Here is a 16,253-nt window from a genome sequence, read left to right as displayed (position 1 = left end):
GCCCAGGATAAAATATTTTTTAAAAATCTTTTGGAACATATCACTGACCTAGCAATAAAGCAAGACATATTAGAGACCCAGAGAGGTAAACAGAGTGCTGAAGCTGGATCTTATCTTGAGGAAATTTTCCAAACCCAGCAAACTTCTGTTTCCATGGTCTTGAGGGGAAGGGTGCAGAAGACAAATTTCAAGGCCCAGCCAAGGTGGGAATTCTAACAGGAGACCCTCTCCTCTCATAAAACAAGAACCACAAAAGGATAAATTTCATTGAAAAGGCAAGCCAGAGACAATAACTCTCAGTGGTTGCAAGTAAAATAGACCAACTCAAACATTTTCTCTGTGTGGAAGAAAAAATAATCTTCATTGAGAATTCATACCATGGGCTGACCTCACTTGCAGTTTAAAGCATATTAGATAAAGATGAAGAGAAAATTAATAATCTGAAAGAAATGTCTCAAAATATGATCCAAAAATACGTCATAAAGAGGCAAGGAAATGGAAAATATAAAAGAGAGGTTAAGAGACAAGAAGGTCAAAATGAGAAGGTCTAGCATACACCTAATCAGAGTTTTCTATAAAGAACAGAGGGGATAAGAGAGATAATACTTGAAGAGATAATGGGTGATAATTTTTCAGAAATGATGCAAGATATCAATCCACAGATTCAAGAACCTTGAGCAGGAAAAATAAAAAAACTGAAGAGACCCAAAGAAAAGAGAAGATTTTAAAAGCAGTCAGGGAGAAAAGACAGATTACCTTCAAAAGAAGAATATTCAGAATTATAGCTGACTCCTCAAAAACAGCAAAGTCAGTGATGTTATCTTCAGTTTGCTAAGTGAAAATACCCTATGTGAATGAGGGCAAAATAAAAGACTAAGTTCACTTAGTAAAAGTAAAAATAAATTTTTAAGTAATCTAAGATAAGTAAAAACTGTTTGCTACCAAAAACTAAAAGAAGGGTATACTAGGCAAAAGGAAAGTAACCCCAGCTGGAAGGACTGAGATATAACAAGGACTTAAAAGAAGAAAGAGAAAAAATTAGGAGTAAATCTAAATTAATATTAACCACATACAACAATGTTAATATCTTGTGGAAATTTTTTTAAGATAAGAATAAAATAGATGACGATAATAGTGTATAAGTTACAAATCAGACAACTGATGTTAAAGCATTCTAATGTTCTCAATTATTTAAGATAAGAGTAAGTATATTTGTTAACTTTAGATTTTGATCATTTACGTATGCAAACTAAAATGTTCAAAGTAATAACAAAAAAAAAATGGAAATAGAGGATACAATTTCCAATCTAGCAAATGGTAAAAATACAAGAAAAAAATTAACCTAAAAGAATATAAGAAATGGTGAAAAATGAAACAGAGAAAAAAGCAGATAATAATCCAAATATATATGTCATTACAATAGATAGAAAAGACTAAATCCCTTGGTTTAGAAATGAAGATTGTCTGACCATTTTTAAAAATTAACTATATGCTGATTACTGGAGAGTCCCCCTAAAACAGAAGAGTATACAAATATAAAACGTAAAAGGATAGAAAGAAGATATATAAGGCAAATAACAACAACAAAAAAAGCTGATATATTTCTATTCGTATTGGATAACTGAAAATTTTACTAGAGCTAGAGAGAGTCTACATAATGATAAAAGTTTCAATTCATCAGGGTGATATAATAGTTCTGAACATGTGTGTGTCTAGAACTAAATTTCAAAATATATAAAGCAAAATATGACAGACTAGAAGAAGAAATAAATTCCATGCCCATTCCATATTGGATGACTTAAATGCATCTTTCTAATTAATTGATAGAACAACAGCATCAATTGATCACTTGCACCTAACAACTGCAAATCAAAAACTTCATGGAAATTTTCACACACATTGACCACATACTGGGACTTAAAATAAGGCTCAACAACGATGTCTTATACTAAGCAGTACAACCTCATTAAGTTGGCCACTGGGAAGGACTGGCCACATGTAGGTAAGCTTATTCCAGAGCGGATTTTCAACTCTGGAATGTTTCCACTGGCCTGGCTTACCAGTCCCTTCATGTTTTATGGTCCACCTAAAACAAAATAAAAGACAAAAAGGAATTTAGCAAGGTTAAATATCACTTTAAAATATTCATTGAGTACTTCTTATTAGGTAGGCAAAAACTCAGTTTGAATTAAAAACCCAAATCTGATAATTTACTGTGTACAAGAGACATAAATAAAAGTAATTTTTAATGAAAGAATACATTTTTAAAAATTGGGATAATAGACAGTGGAATTTGAGGCAGAAGGCAAAGTAGAATAACAGTCAATTTATAATAACAATGACATAAATAACAATACTAACAGAAAAAAAATCAAGCAAAACTTTTTAGACATTTAAAGAGAAACCAACATATATATAATCCCTGTGGGAGACGTCATTACATCACCAACAGATTATGAACTACTTGGTAAATTTTTAAAAATTCTTATTGGAGTATAGTTGATTTACAATGTTGTGTTAGTTTCAGGTGTACAGCAAAGTGAATCGGTTATACATATACATATACCCACTCTTTTTTAGATTCTTTTCCCATATAGACCATTTCAGAGTATTGAGTAGAGTTCCCTGTGCTATACTGTACGTCCTTATTAGTTATTTTTTTTTTACATATAGTAGTGTGTATATGTCAATGTCCCAGTCTCCAATCCCCCCTTCCCCGCTTACCCCCTTGTACCGCTTATATGAGGAATCTAAAAAGCTGGTACAAATGAACTTATTTACAAAACAGAAATAGAGTCACAGATGTAGGTAACTTTTTTTAAGTAACAAGTAAGGACATAAAATACTTGACTGCTAAAACTAGTAAATGGAAGTATGACCATTTACTTATAGACATTTTAGTCTGTTAACAGAAAATGTGTCTTTCTCAATAATTCTTGAAACATTGTAATATTTCCACACACTAACAAATTAAACTTCAATACAGTTTTAAAATAAAAATTGAACAAGTTACACTTTGAGACAAATGACACAAAATTAGATATAAATGAAAGTTTAAATTTCACAATTTCAACCACAAGACAATTTTAAAAATACATTCTCTCTCCCAAAATACTATTATACCAGACAAGGGGAAAAAGATAACATGATCAGTACCTATTTAGCAAGCAATGAAAATAATAATCATGAAAACTTAAAGAATACATTTAGAATTACATTGAAAGATAAATTTATAATGTTAAATGCTTATTTATTAAGAGCTAAACAGAGAAGGGAAATTAATAAAGCATTCAACTCAATAATTTATTTTAAATATATCTCATGGAAAACAGATGAAAGTAGTAAAGATTCAAATATAAATAAAGAATTAGAAAATATTTAGACTATTAGTAGAACGTTTAAAGAAATGTTTTTGAAATGAAATGTAAAATAGCAAATCTCATGCAAATAAATTTAGACTAAAAAATATACAAGCCAAATAGAAAAATCAAACAAAATATTTTGCATAGAGATTAAAAGAGTATATTATGCATGTATATGTTAATAAATGCACAACTTTTGAAGAAATAATTTTTGAAAACCCTTAAAGATTTGAAATAGAAAGTATGCTCTTGCTCATATAAGTTCACAGGACATGGAACAGATCATTTTCGTACTATATAAAACATTCTAAACCATAAAGATATAGAAACTAGCTAATTCATTCCATGAGTGGGAGATAAGCTTCATAATAAAGTCAGTCACTGGTAATTTAAGAAGTAAATCAACAATCTTACTTAAAATCAAAGATGTGAAATTCCTAAATCAATATTAGCCAATAAAATTTAACATTATGGAAAGAGAATAATCACTATAGCTAAGTAATAGTCATCCTAGAAATGAAATGATGGACATTTATTAATATAATAAATCACTGATTAATGAATAAGAATAGAGAAGCAGCCCATCACCCATAATTTTCTAGCACATGTGATGGTCATCTGAGCCTAAAAGTTTTCTGAGCTTGCCCAGGCTCATCAGAACCATTTGCAATATCCAACCCTCTGTACAAGGGCCCAAGTGTCCCAAAAGCTTGCTGGAAGTTCTTGGGGCCTGGATATTGTGGGGTAGTGGCAGGAGAGACTTGCTCTTTACCAACCTAGAACCTGACCTCCTGCTACCGTAGAGCTGTTCGTGCTCCGATCTAAGGCCAACACTTCTGATTGTTGGCTAGATCCTTATCCTCTCTCATCTAGGACTTTGTTCCCACCCTGAACTATTAATTTTCCTGCCTTTCTGGTCATTCCATCTGCATAATGTCTGAAAGCTTGATATCTTAAAAAAAAAAAGAACTTTCTCTATACCCCCACTGTCCACCTCCAGCTGTTGCTTTATTTCTTTGTGTTCCCTTACAGCAAATTCCGTAAAAGACTCATCTCCTCTTCTTCTCCCCCCTTTTTTCTCTTAAACCAATTCCAACTAGATTTTTTAGAGATCTCAGAAACTCCAGTGAAAATGCCCCATCAGGGTTTTAACATCACTAAAGCCAAAGGTCATTTCTCAAGACATAACTGAACTAACATCAGGGTCTAACATGATCATTCCCTCCTTTTAAAAACACTTTCTTGATTTGACCTGACTTCATTTGACTTCCATGAAACTACCTTCTCCTGCTTTCCTCCCATTAGTAGCCAAAATTGTTAGTCTCCTCTTGTGTGCCATAGGGTGGGAACTATAGCCTATGAAAAATCCAGGGCCTGCCACATCAATAGAGTTTTTAGATGTCCACTGGTCTGATGCGTGTAGGGCGATTACCATAAGGTAAAGGACAGGTTATTGATGAAAAGAGTCATCCTTCTGAATGAGATGCCTATGTAACTTCACCCCATCAGCGTGTCTTTAAAAGGAGCTGGTCAAGTTCAACATAACACTGTTAATAAACATTCACATACAGCAAAGGCCATTGGACTGCAGAGTTCCAGCACAGTGTGAGCTTTTATGTAAAAGCAATAGACCTCTTAATATGATGTTTTATAAATGAAAAACTGACAGACTCTTAACTATAATGTCACTAGCAGGCCCAGCTATAATGACTGTACACGTGCATAACATAAATTAGAACTTTACAGCATCATTAAGGACTTTGGAATCTTAATTCCTGAAAGTCAGCACTAGGTGGAGACAATGATTCGTGCAATGCTTTCAGGCAGCCTTTTTCTTGCCCCTCTGAGAACTTATTTTTATTTAATATTTTCCATTCGTTTCTTCAGTATGAAAGAAGGTGTTCTTAAATAATTGTCATTTATAATAGAAACACTATATAAAACAAAACATCTCATGTTTTGAAAAGACTTACTTGAACACACACATATATACACACATGCTACAAGGTAGCGAAATAAGTTTCAAAGGCAAGTTTGTTTATTTAAAACAGTATCTTTATTAACTCTGCCTTTCCATTAAAGGTAAAATTCTATTTATGATATTTCATGAGTATCTACCTTCATGGACAGAAGTATGACCAAAGTTAAAATATCTTCCTGGATTTACATAAACCTAAAAGATAAAAATCTTAGAGGATCATTCCTCAGCATTTCAGTTGACAGATATCTCTTCCCTCAAAAACTAAGTCCAGAATTGATCATATCAATTTAGTCTGATTAATGGAGTCATTAATCAGAATGCTCTATTCAATTAATCTTATAAAGGAATGGGAAACAAAAACACTTTAGATAATGTTTTCAGAGTCTAGTGCCTTTGATAGAACTTCAGCATTGTGACAGGCTCTGAGACATCATGCAGGACTGTATGCACTGTGACAGAAAAGTATTATTTTGCACTCTTGGAAATCAATAGTAATATAAAAAGAAACCTAAATGTGTCCCAGTTGAAGAGAAATAGTCTTTTTTCATATTCCATCAGGACACAATTACATTGTTTCCAACAATGTAATGAACATAGCAATAAAATATGATACAATATATAATTTGGATCTGATAGAGTAAATTATAAATACTATGGCAAATTCCAACTTAAATCAGCAGTCTCTAATAAACATGCATGTAAAAATGACCAGAGGCACATCCTACAACTGTCAAAGAAAGTCTAACTCTTTGCTTTACACCAGGACCTGTTTATTTATTTAACTGGTCATTTTTCAGTTTTTAAGTTTATCTAAGCTGCAAGATTAGGCCACTTAGAATTCATCTATAATTAATTTAAAATTGCATGGCTCCTCAGAAATAGTGAAAACACATTATTCATACAAAACAGTTATATGTTGCATACATGGATCTTGATAGAAATCAGTTTATAAGGCTAACATTGGGTGCCCCATCTCTGAAAAAAGAAAAGGATAGGAGAAAGAAATGGGCAGATTGCAAAAATGGTAAGAATAGTAGAATAACTACCTATTTTGATGGGATTTAGTAATAGCCCAACACATTTCCATAGATTTGAACTATTTTGAAGTTTCTAAGAGTCTAGTCCTCTAGAGAGAGAAGAAATTATTTGAAATCAGGAACTACATATACAAGCTCATCTTAAACATTGTATAAGGGTTAAAAGATTAGATACATAACTAGAAATCTGAATCCATCCGTTATCAGTCTCTAGGCTTTTACTAGTATCATTGTATCAATATTTTAGGCTACATTAATCTTTCAATTTAGACTGAATATTAAAGATAAATTTAATAGTTTAAGAAAATAATTTAAGATTTAAATTTTAAATAACTTTAATAGAAACAAGGCACTGAAGACTGCAGTGTTTTTAATTTACAAGCCAAAATTTACAAAGATCAAGTAATTTCTGCATATTAAACATTATTCTACTTTTTTCCTAGAATACCTTGTAGAAACTAATAAATACACAGGGAATTTGTTCTTCTGTTTTATATATTCCCATTTGCTCCATCTCTTCACATTATTTTGATAACTAGGAAAGTACTTAAAACAGAGAATGAATTTTAGTGGCAGCTAAAGGCTAAGAGGTGAACTCAGTGATCATGTTTCCATCTTGCATAACTGGGAATTTTTAAGAATGAGAAATAGTTCCAACAATTATGCTGAAAAGAATACTTATTTCATAACAATTTCCATAATTGTATATTATATTCTATCAATTGAAAATCATCAATTAAGACTTAACACAATTCAATTTTTTAAAACATCAATTATGAAATACAGCGGAAACCTATAGTTACCATTAATGGTAATTGCCAGGAGTATGTATGTATTTAGTCTAGAAAAATAAAGGGATATACAGATGGATCTAAAGTCACACCTGACATCTCTTGCCGGTTTTTTTTTTTTCAAAGAAAGTCTTTGAGGGCTTCCCTGGTGGCGCAGTGGTTGAGGGTCTGCCTGCCGATGCAGGGGATGCGGGTTCGTGCCCCGGTCTGGGAAGGTCCCGCATGCCATGGAGCGGCTGGGCCCGTGAGCCATGGCCGCTGAGCCTGCGTGTCCGGAGCCTGAAAAAGTCTTTGACTTGCTCTATTTTGTTTGGTTTTTCTAGTTGGTTGAGCTTTTTGGTTATTTAGATTCTGGATACATAGACGTAATCTATATTCAGCACTAAAAACCTATCATTATCTCCCATAGTCAGGGAGTTTTATACTTGTGTAAAAGCAAAGCTCTCTTTGCAAGTACAGTAAAATCTCGGTTTGTAAACAAAAAAACCATTTTCCCTTCAAATACTTGCTTATGGTGGGATCCGATGTGGTCTTTGAGTTCTTGAATCTGTTTAATTAATCGCCTATCTGGGCCTGATAGCTTAGCTTTGGTATCTGAGGTCTTTGGGGTATCCACTACCTGAAGTTTCTGTATCAATTTTTATGCAAATAAAACAAATTAATAGCTGTCTGTTGAGTGCCTGCTCTCTCTCCCCTGCACTACGCTAGGCACTACAGACAATGCAAAAGAAGTTAGAGAGGGCTTTTGCCTTCAAGAAAATTACAGCGTTTTAGGAAGAAGCAAAAATTACATACCTGGAAAGTTTTTGACAACAATACAAGACAGTATGTAATGGGAAAAAAAATAGCACTTTCAATAAGACTTATAGTAGGTAGACCTAATGGAAAGAAAATAATATGAGCTCCATATTACAGAAAGAAACTGTTGGGGTGGGAGAAAAATCCTTGAAAAGGATGCATGAATTCTGTATACATGGAGAATAAAGAGTTTGGGATAATGAGAGGGAAGAAGAAAGATGCCATTTCAAGATATGGAAAAAGGATACAATCTTTTGGTGTTACATAATAGCTCCAATGTATATGATTTTTAAAGACACAGAGTTCTAGCTAGAAGAGAGTTGATTTATGTCTATAGCTTTTCACTTCCCAGTCTGTTATATCTAGCCAACTCCTTTGCTTAAAGCAAAGTGCTTCACCATTTAAGGCTCTTGATTGCCTCTATTTATTCATATCAGGAGGGAGCAGTTGTCCCCCAGATCAATTCTCCCTTCTTTCAGTAATAATAGATTTTTTTTATATGGGCACATGGCTACCCAGCTAAAGACACGATTTCCTTGCATTTAGGTTTAGCCATGCATCAAAGTTCCAGCCAAAAGAGCTGTGAGTGGTTATGGTGTGCTTCACTCATAGACGTCACCTTTCAAACAACTGGACATGTGTGCCCCTGGTCGCTTTTCTCCATCCCACTGGCTGAGATGGCAAGAGCTGAAACAGCCACTTTAGGCCCTTAGGTAGAAACCCCATGATAAGAATAAGAGCCGCCTACCAGCTCCTAGTACCTCCTATCTATAAACCATCATGCAGAGAGAAATGAGCTTCTGTATAAGCCTAAAAGTTTTGGAGTATCTGTCAGAGCAGCTTAGCCTACATGCTTTCTAGTATCATCTTGGTCATTTCCATGGCTCCAGTCTTTTACCTTTTCCTGTGCTTCCTCTGAACCTTTTACTGCTTTCTCTGCTATTTACCTCTGAGGAACTTTTCATGGGTTGCTGCCACCATTGATGGCTCATCTCTTTCCGAATTCTCATTGCTGCTTTCATCAATTCCTGTCCTGTCTTTTCCTTTCTTTGATGTTCACTCACTGGTCTGTCCAGTGGTCACTTTCTCTGACTCCTTTAAGAAATGCTCTTAGAGACAGTGACTGATAGCTCTTCAGAAATATTGGCATTAAAAAGATAGACCCCACTTGCCTGATCTAAGGTGGTGCTGTGTGGGTTCCCAGGGAATCATGGGACGGACTTTAGTTATCACTGTATCACTATTCAGGAATGGTCCAAAGACATTGGCAGTCATGAGGAAGTGAGTGGTAACTTTTTATAAGTATTTCCTCTTCAGGAGTATTTTCCCAAACAGATTTTAAGGTCTTTGGAGTGCCAACTGTGAGTCACATTTTAGTTCTGCATCAAACAAAGATCCCAGAAAACAGATGAGAAAAAAGACGAACAAGCAACTGACAGGGAAAGAACAAAGTAGAGGCTCCAAAAGAAAAGGACAAGAGCAGTCATCTAAAGAAAAGAAGTGATGAGGTATAAGAGCACTGGAAAAATAATAAATATTAATAGGAAGTCCACAAAGTTCATCAAGTAACAGTAAGGATCTTTTGCCTAAAGTTGGTCCTTGGAAGGTCCATCCAACACATTTTCAACATTTATGCTGTTGGGTGCCAGGGATCCAAGGAACTGAGACAGTTTCTACCCATGAGGAGTCCCAGTTTGGTGAGAAAATGGACCAGTGACATAGGTGATGGGGGCTCGTGGGGATTATACAAGGTACTGCAGAGAACTGAACAGAGAGTCACTGATTCTTCTTGTGGGGGCAAGGGGGGTCAACATGGAAGAGATGGGAAGTTGATTTCCCAAAACTCAGGCAAGAGTCTGGTCCTTAGGACATGCTCTGTTCACTTAATAAAGGAATGACTGAATGAGCTAATCTGGACTATATTTAAAATCTACTTAGTGAATCTGGGTTCTCAATTCCCCATCAATTGATACCAAAATTCTTGAATTCTTAACTCTGAAGCGAGAGAAGATAAGTAACACGCAAGACTCCTCTTACATGTAAGTAAAGTAAGAGATCGTTTGCAATAATATGATTTGGTAGATAATAGAATGGCCCTCTACTCAAAATTGTGTCTCAAAACTAGGTCCTGAAATTCCATCATTACCAATTAATTTCTTTATGACCAAATAAATATTTCGTTGTTTGGCCAAGACCATTGCAAGATTTGCAAAACAAAGTGTCAGTACATTATGATCTGTGGTAGGCTGTAAAATGGCCCTTCAAAAGATACCCATGTTGGGCTTCCCTGGTGGCGCAGTGGTTGAGAGTCCGCCTGCCGATGCAGTGGATGCGGGTTCGTGCCCCGGTCCGGGAGGATCCCACATGCCACGGAGCGGCTGGGCCCGTGAGCCATGGCCGCTGAGCCTGCGTGTCCGGAGCCTGTGCTCTGCAACGGGAGAGGCCACAACAGTGCGAGGCCCGCGTACCACACACACACACAAAAAGATATCCATGTCTTCATCCCTGGAACATATGAATGTTACTCTATAAGGCAAAAACAGTCTTTGCAGATGTGATTAAGTGAAGGATCTTGACACAAGGAGATTATCCTGAATTACCTGAGTAGGTGTAAGCATGTGTCATTATAAAAGAGAGGCAGGGGGAAATCTGACCCTACAGAAGAGAAGACGACGTGACCAGGGAAGCAGAGACTGGAGTGATGAGGCTACAAACCAAGTAATGACAGCAGCCACCAGATGATTCTTTTCTTGGATCTGAAAAGAATTTGTGGGCTACTTTATTTAACCTATCATTTCTCAGTGAGGGAAATGAGGTCCAGTAAGACTTACTCGGCTGGTTATAGGAAGGGCTTGTAGTAAACTTAGATCCCTACGTCTCAGTGAATCACACAGTCCCTACGGGAAAGCATACCTTTAGACATAAAGAGCCTTGACTGTTCAGAAAGTAACCTAGTCTATGCAGTAATTCTAACAATTCAGTTCAAGGATTACTGTCATAAAGGAGGTACACAGTAAGTGTTTGTTGAGTGAACTGTTAAAATCAGGATGTAAGATGGCCCTCCTTCTGTTCTTTCACAGAAAAAGTGAGTTTTCTCTGAGAGACCAGAAGCAACAGTGACTTCCCATAGTCTCTGAACCTTTCGAAAAATGGTTTTCTATATTTTTCTTCTAATGCAGTGCATTATATAGAAGAAACTTTTAATAAAGACACATGTGAACAATTCTACATTTGTCACAGTATGATACTGCGAGCAGCATAAAATTCAGTGTATGATAAATGGTGTCTATTTCTACTAGACTGTAAATTTCATGGGGATTTTGTCTGTTTTGTTAATGGTGCATCCCCAGCGCCTAGATCAGCATCTAGCACAGAGTCTGCACTGAGTATACAGTTGTAGAATGTAGTACCAACCGCAGACCTGGGCAACAAGTGGTCCTACCCTGGACCACAGTTTTTTCCCTCCCCTGTTTCACTCAGTGGGCGAGGAGTGCATAGCACCAAGGCAAGGTGTCCAGCTGGAGTTCACGTGCCTCTTCTCCACTTCCAGACAGTTTTCTGAGACCTCAGGATTCCCTGACCAAACAGCCCCAAACTTGCTTTCAGGGACTGGAGCAGCCTCCACCCAAGCTCTATCCTGATTGTAAACCTCCTGCTGGCATGCGGTTCCTAGTATTGAAAGGTGGCCAAGGGACTGCACTGCTTGGGGTGGAACAGATATTGGACATGGGAGCTGGTGTGGCTACCTATACATTTTGGATGCCATTTAGTGTTAGATATAGCTGGGGCTGCGAACAGACGATGAGTAGGCTGTGGGCAGGGAGTCTCTATTTTATCATGGGATAAAAGGATTGCTTTTATCCCAAACCTGAAAATTTAAGAGGAGGCTTGATTGAATAAATGGATGGATGGATGGATGGAAGGATGGATGGATGGATGGATGGATGGATGGATGGATGGGTAGATGCATCAATAATTGCATGCATGGGTAAATGAATGAAAATAATGCCTTAACATGAACAAATGAACTATACCAGGGACAGAGAAATGAATGGGGGCACGTGAAGTTTCCCAGAGACTCAAGTCTGTCAAACTGGACAAGGATCTCTTTTAGTGCCTTTAAGGATTCATCTCAACAGTAACAATATTGTTCAGAAAAACAGTGACTGTTCATGTCTCATGATCTTAAAGTGACCAAAAAGGTTTTCCAATTTTAGTTGAATGATGACATAAATTGTAACTTTTTAAGATAAAGTTTTCAACCAGATAAAATTTTTAAATGTGTTACTTGACATATTTTGATATCAAAATAGATTCAAGCTTCAATTATAAAAAGAAAGTTCTAAAGTCACAAAAATAAAGCACTTTCTCTTGCCAAGACTCCACCTGGCAGCAGATCTGGCACCTAGATGTGCTCACCAGGCATTTGTCAGCAGAGCAATGTCATTGAGAGCAAGCAGTCTGATGCCAGACCCCTGGGATTAAATCTTGGCTTCACCTCTGACTAGCTGGGTGACCTCGGACCTGTCACTCTTGGGATAACAAGATACCTACTTCAGAGAGCTGTTATAAAGATTAAACACATCATTATCTATAAAGGAACAGAACAGTGTCCGGCCCATGGTCAGCACTCTGGAAAGGCTGGCTTCCAGAGTTAAATGCTATGTTACTGTTAAATGACATAAATGGTACGTGACCCACAGTGTTAGCTATTCTCACTATATGACAAATTATATTTAATCTCTAAAACAGGCATGGTCTCTAAGTGTTGGTCAATTTAAATTTTAAAGGCTATTCTCTAAGCTAACTACAAAGCAACTCTGGTAATAACAGTAGATTTCAACCATCTCCAAATATTTTTTGTGTGTTGCCACAATCGACTTTGGTTAATGTAACATTAATTCAATGGGAGTTTGTAAATCAGCAGGTGGAAAGGCTATGTTTTAACTTTGTCTTCCCTGGCTAATGAAGATGTGTTCAACGTTTCAATCACTTAAATCTATGCTAAAGTTATAGAATAATAAGAAAGAACCTCATATCCACCTGTGCTAGAAAGCTGTAGGTAAACTGTACACTGAGACCACCAAAGCAGCACCAAGGAGAGCTACCCAGAAACAAAGATAAATGGATTGTATAAACTGTAAAACTATTAATAATAATAATGATGGTGCCTTCTACCCATCTTTTGGAGTGAAAATGACACCACTCACATCTCTTTTTATTTAAGAAAATTTTAAGGTTTTATTATTTTCCTTAGAATAGCTAAATATAAATTCAAATATGCACATAAATTACATGCGTGAAAAGTCATGCATGTTAATGGTGCACTAAAGGCAGTCCAAAGAATTTCTGTTTGGGGGAATCTCACAAATAGTTTCTATTTCCCCCATTATTAGTACTGCCGTTGTTTTTCTTAAAGCATCTTTTTTTAAGAATACACTTCATGACTTCTTCAATGTTGCCACTGAACGAAAACCTTCAAATTTTAACATTACAACTTTAACAGGATCTGGGAAGACATTATCAGAAGTGTCAGCAGCACCATGAAATTAACACACAATACCCACCAAACTTCATAATATTACCTCCTTTTTCACACAAATCAGACTGATTTGATAGATAAGCATTTGTTTGAAAATTAATAGCAACATTCTTTTGTTTCATTTTATGTAGCTTTAAAGACCTAAGGAGACTTAGGAATTAATTGCAGGCTTCTAATAAACACAATGATGTAATGACGTATTTAATATTACTGTTTTTTGTTTGATTCCAAATAAATTGCAGATTTTTTTCTGGGTGTGATACTAAAACAATTACCATTTTGCAAAAAGGATAATTAATCTGCAATTTTTTCACATTAGATCATATATCTCTAAAGCGTGCCCACGGATTTGATAGTCTTCAGCTGCTGTGTATTTATTTTTCATTTTTTCTACTGATTTTTTCTACTGCCCCATCAGTGCTGACATTTAAATGAGTGAGTATTCAACACAAATGTGATCATTTGTACAGCATCCAACGCGGCCCCATACTGAGATGATTGCTTCTGGGAGCCATCCACGGGTTCTCAAATAGGGGGGAAAAGCCAGGCAAAATTTTATCAATTTACATTTTTCTGTGATTAATTTTTATGCAAATAAGGGCCCGACCGTGCTCCCATCTCACCTGAATCATCCGGATCATCAAAGACAAATTGAGCATCACTTATTTAAAAAATAGCCTTTAAACTACTCTACAGCTGTGTTGAAAGATGCTAAGAGCAGGGCATGAACTTCTCTAATATAATAGGAATAGATAAGAAAATGTCTTTTATGTGCATTTTGTACACAATGCCGTAAACATGAACTTAACAAAATAAAAAATTGCCTTTGCTTTGAATATTCTCTGGTCTTTGTAATATTCAGCAATGGGAATGAGAGCATATGAAACAATATTTTCCCAATTTCTGAATGCATAATCAGAAGTATTTCCCATTAAGCAAAATATACTGACCATTACATGTCTTTGCCAACTTTCTATTGCTTCTGGATGAAAGTGTCTAATAAATAGATTAAATATGAAGGGGAAACAAAATGTCACAGAATTAAAAGACAAATCTCAGTTTGTGATGGGGGTTCATACCATCAGTATTATGTTGCATAAAACTGACATAGCACTTTCAGGTCTATACGATCTATTTCTAAATTCACCAAACTTCCACTAAAATAACAGAATTATTTAGTTTGCATTTGGGTCCCATTAAAAATTATAAAAATCATATTGGATTTTTTCAAATAATAACATTCTCCAGATTTATGAACTACAAATAAAGATGTTTTCCATGCTACCTGGAATCAAGTTAACAGTGTGATTCATAAATACAGTCACAGCTTACAAATGCCACCTCAGCAGTAACTAAGTTCAATTTGCTATTTTGTAGCAAAAGCTATACTTTCTCACATGGTATCTTTTAAAAGTGTGCTTAGAGTTTTTTATATATGACTCAGTAATCAAAATCTTCCCAGATGTCTCTTTTTCTCTCACTCACAGAAATAATCTCCAGAACAGAAATAAATTGTGGACAATTCTCCGAGAATGGAAACAGACCACAGGGGGTCAAAATCTGGTTATCTGAATGGGCGATATAATCGAAGGTTCAGCTAAGCTAAGGGAATTTCAACATAAACAATGCTCTTATTTCCAAGAACGAATTCTCCTTTATATACAATAGTGGAGGAATGCCAGTCCTTTCCTTACTGCTGTGAGAAAAGTGCCACAAAGGAACAAGATTAGAATCTTAAAAGCTGTCCTGGGGAGCTAAATTACTGTGCAGCGTACAGGTGAGGAGGTAAAAGGAGCAAAAATAAATGGAGTTTATTCCATGGTTTTTAGGGTTTATTTCACGAAGACAGAAATAAAGATATCTAAATCCATAGTTACAGCCACTCTGTGTATGTGTGTGGCCACGTGTGTATGGAACTGTGTCATTGGCCTCTTCTCTCCCTCACCAACAAAAATATGCCACTCAACACCAAATTCCACACACAAAAAAGGATTCCTGTTTATCTCTCACTGTCCTAGTTCAAAAATAACCTGGAAAAGACAGGTGTTTCTCTCACAAAAAATCGCTAATTTTAGCCTGGTGAGCAATTGATGAGAAATAGGAGAATAACCAGATTCGTACAACTCCTCATACACACACACATTCGTCCGGTCTGACCTTTGGTTTAAACTAACCAGCACAGAACATCCTCTGCTGTGGTTCCATCAGAAGTGGAAGAAATTCACATAGTTCGTAACCTGGACATTTCGTATTCTCAAACAAAGGTGCGTGAAGAGCAGCTCTCAATCCCCAAGGATTTACAAACTCTACCCCTGACTTTAAGCAGCAGCTGCTTGGTTGAAAGCAGGTCAGCTGGCAACCACACAGCTGTTTTTTTAAAGTCCAGGATGGCTGCCAGTGTAATGCGAAAACCAGCCTGTCTCTCACAGAAGTAAATTGGCACCTCCCAAATGACAGGGGGAGCCGCTTCCACATGGGTCGCTTGAGTACATTTGGGGACAATGGGACAAGGGACTGGAGAAGGAGAAAATCTTTAGGGATGACAACTCACAAACTTAGGGAAGAAATAAAGTTGGTCCTAAAAGGAGTGGAGCGGGAATCCAGAGCTCCTGGTGAAGGTCGAAGGGTCTCACAGCCCACACATTTAACCTTGGCTACAGTCTTTTTTATAGAAATCAGATGACCCCTCCTTCCAACTGAACAATCATTCCTTGGTAATCATTCCAAGGAAGGGGATACTGA

The 16,253-nt window shown here is 36.3% G+C and overlaps 1 protein-coding gene across 2 annotated transcripts in view; it reads right to left on the bottom strand.

Moving 5' to 3' along the window:
- The window catches only part of DCDC1 (doublecortin domain containing 1), a 470,602-nt gene that overhangs the window by 88,536 nt on the left and 365,813 nt on the right, over nt 1-16,253 (bottom strand). For both annotated transcript variants that reach the window (XM_060303388.1, XM_060303390.1), the window contains one exon: nt 1,963-2,086. In XM_060303388.1, coding sequence (XP_060159371.1) covers nt 1,963-2,086 — 124 coding nt within the window. The remainder of the gene's footprint in view (nt 1-1,962; nt 2,087-16,253) is intronic.

Source organism: Globicephala melas, chromosome 8 (genome assembly GCF_963455315.2).
Source record: "Globicephala melas chromosome 8, mGloMel1.2, whole genome shotgun sequence".
NCBI classification, from domain to species: Eukaryota; Metazoa; Chordata; class Mammalia; order Artiodactyla; family Delphinidae; genus Globicephala; species Globicephala melas.
The sequence above is the reverse complement of the archived record's forward strand: the minus strand, read 5'-3'. Positions and strand labels throughout refer to the sequence as shown.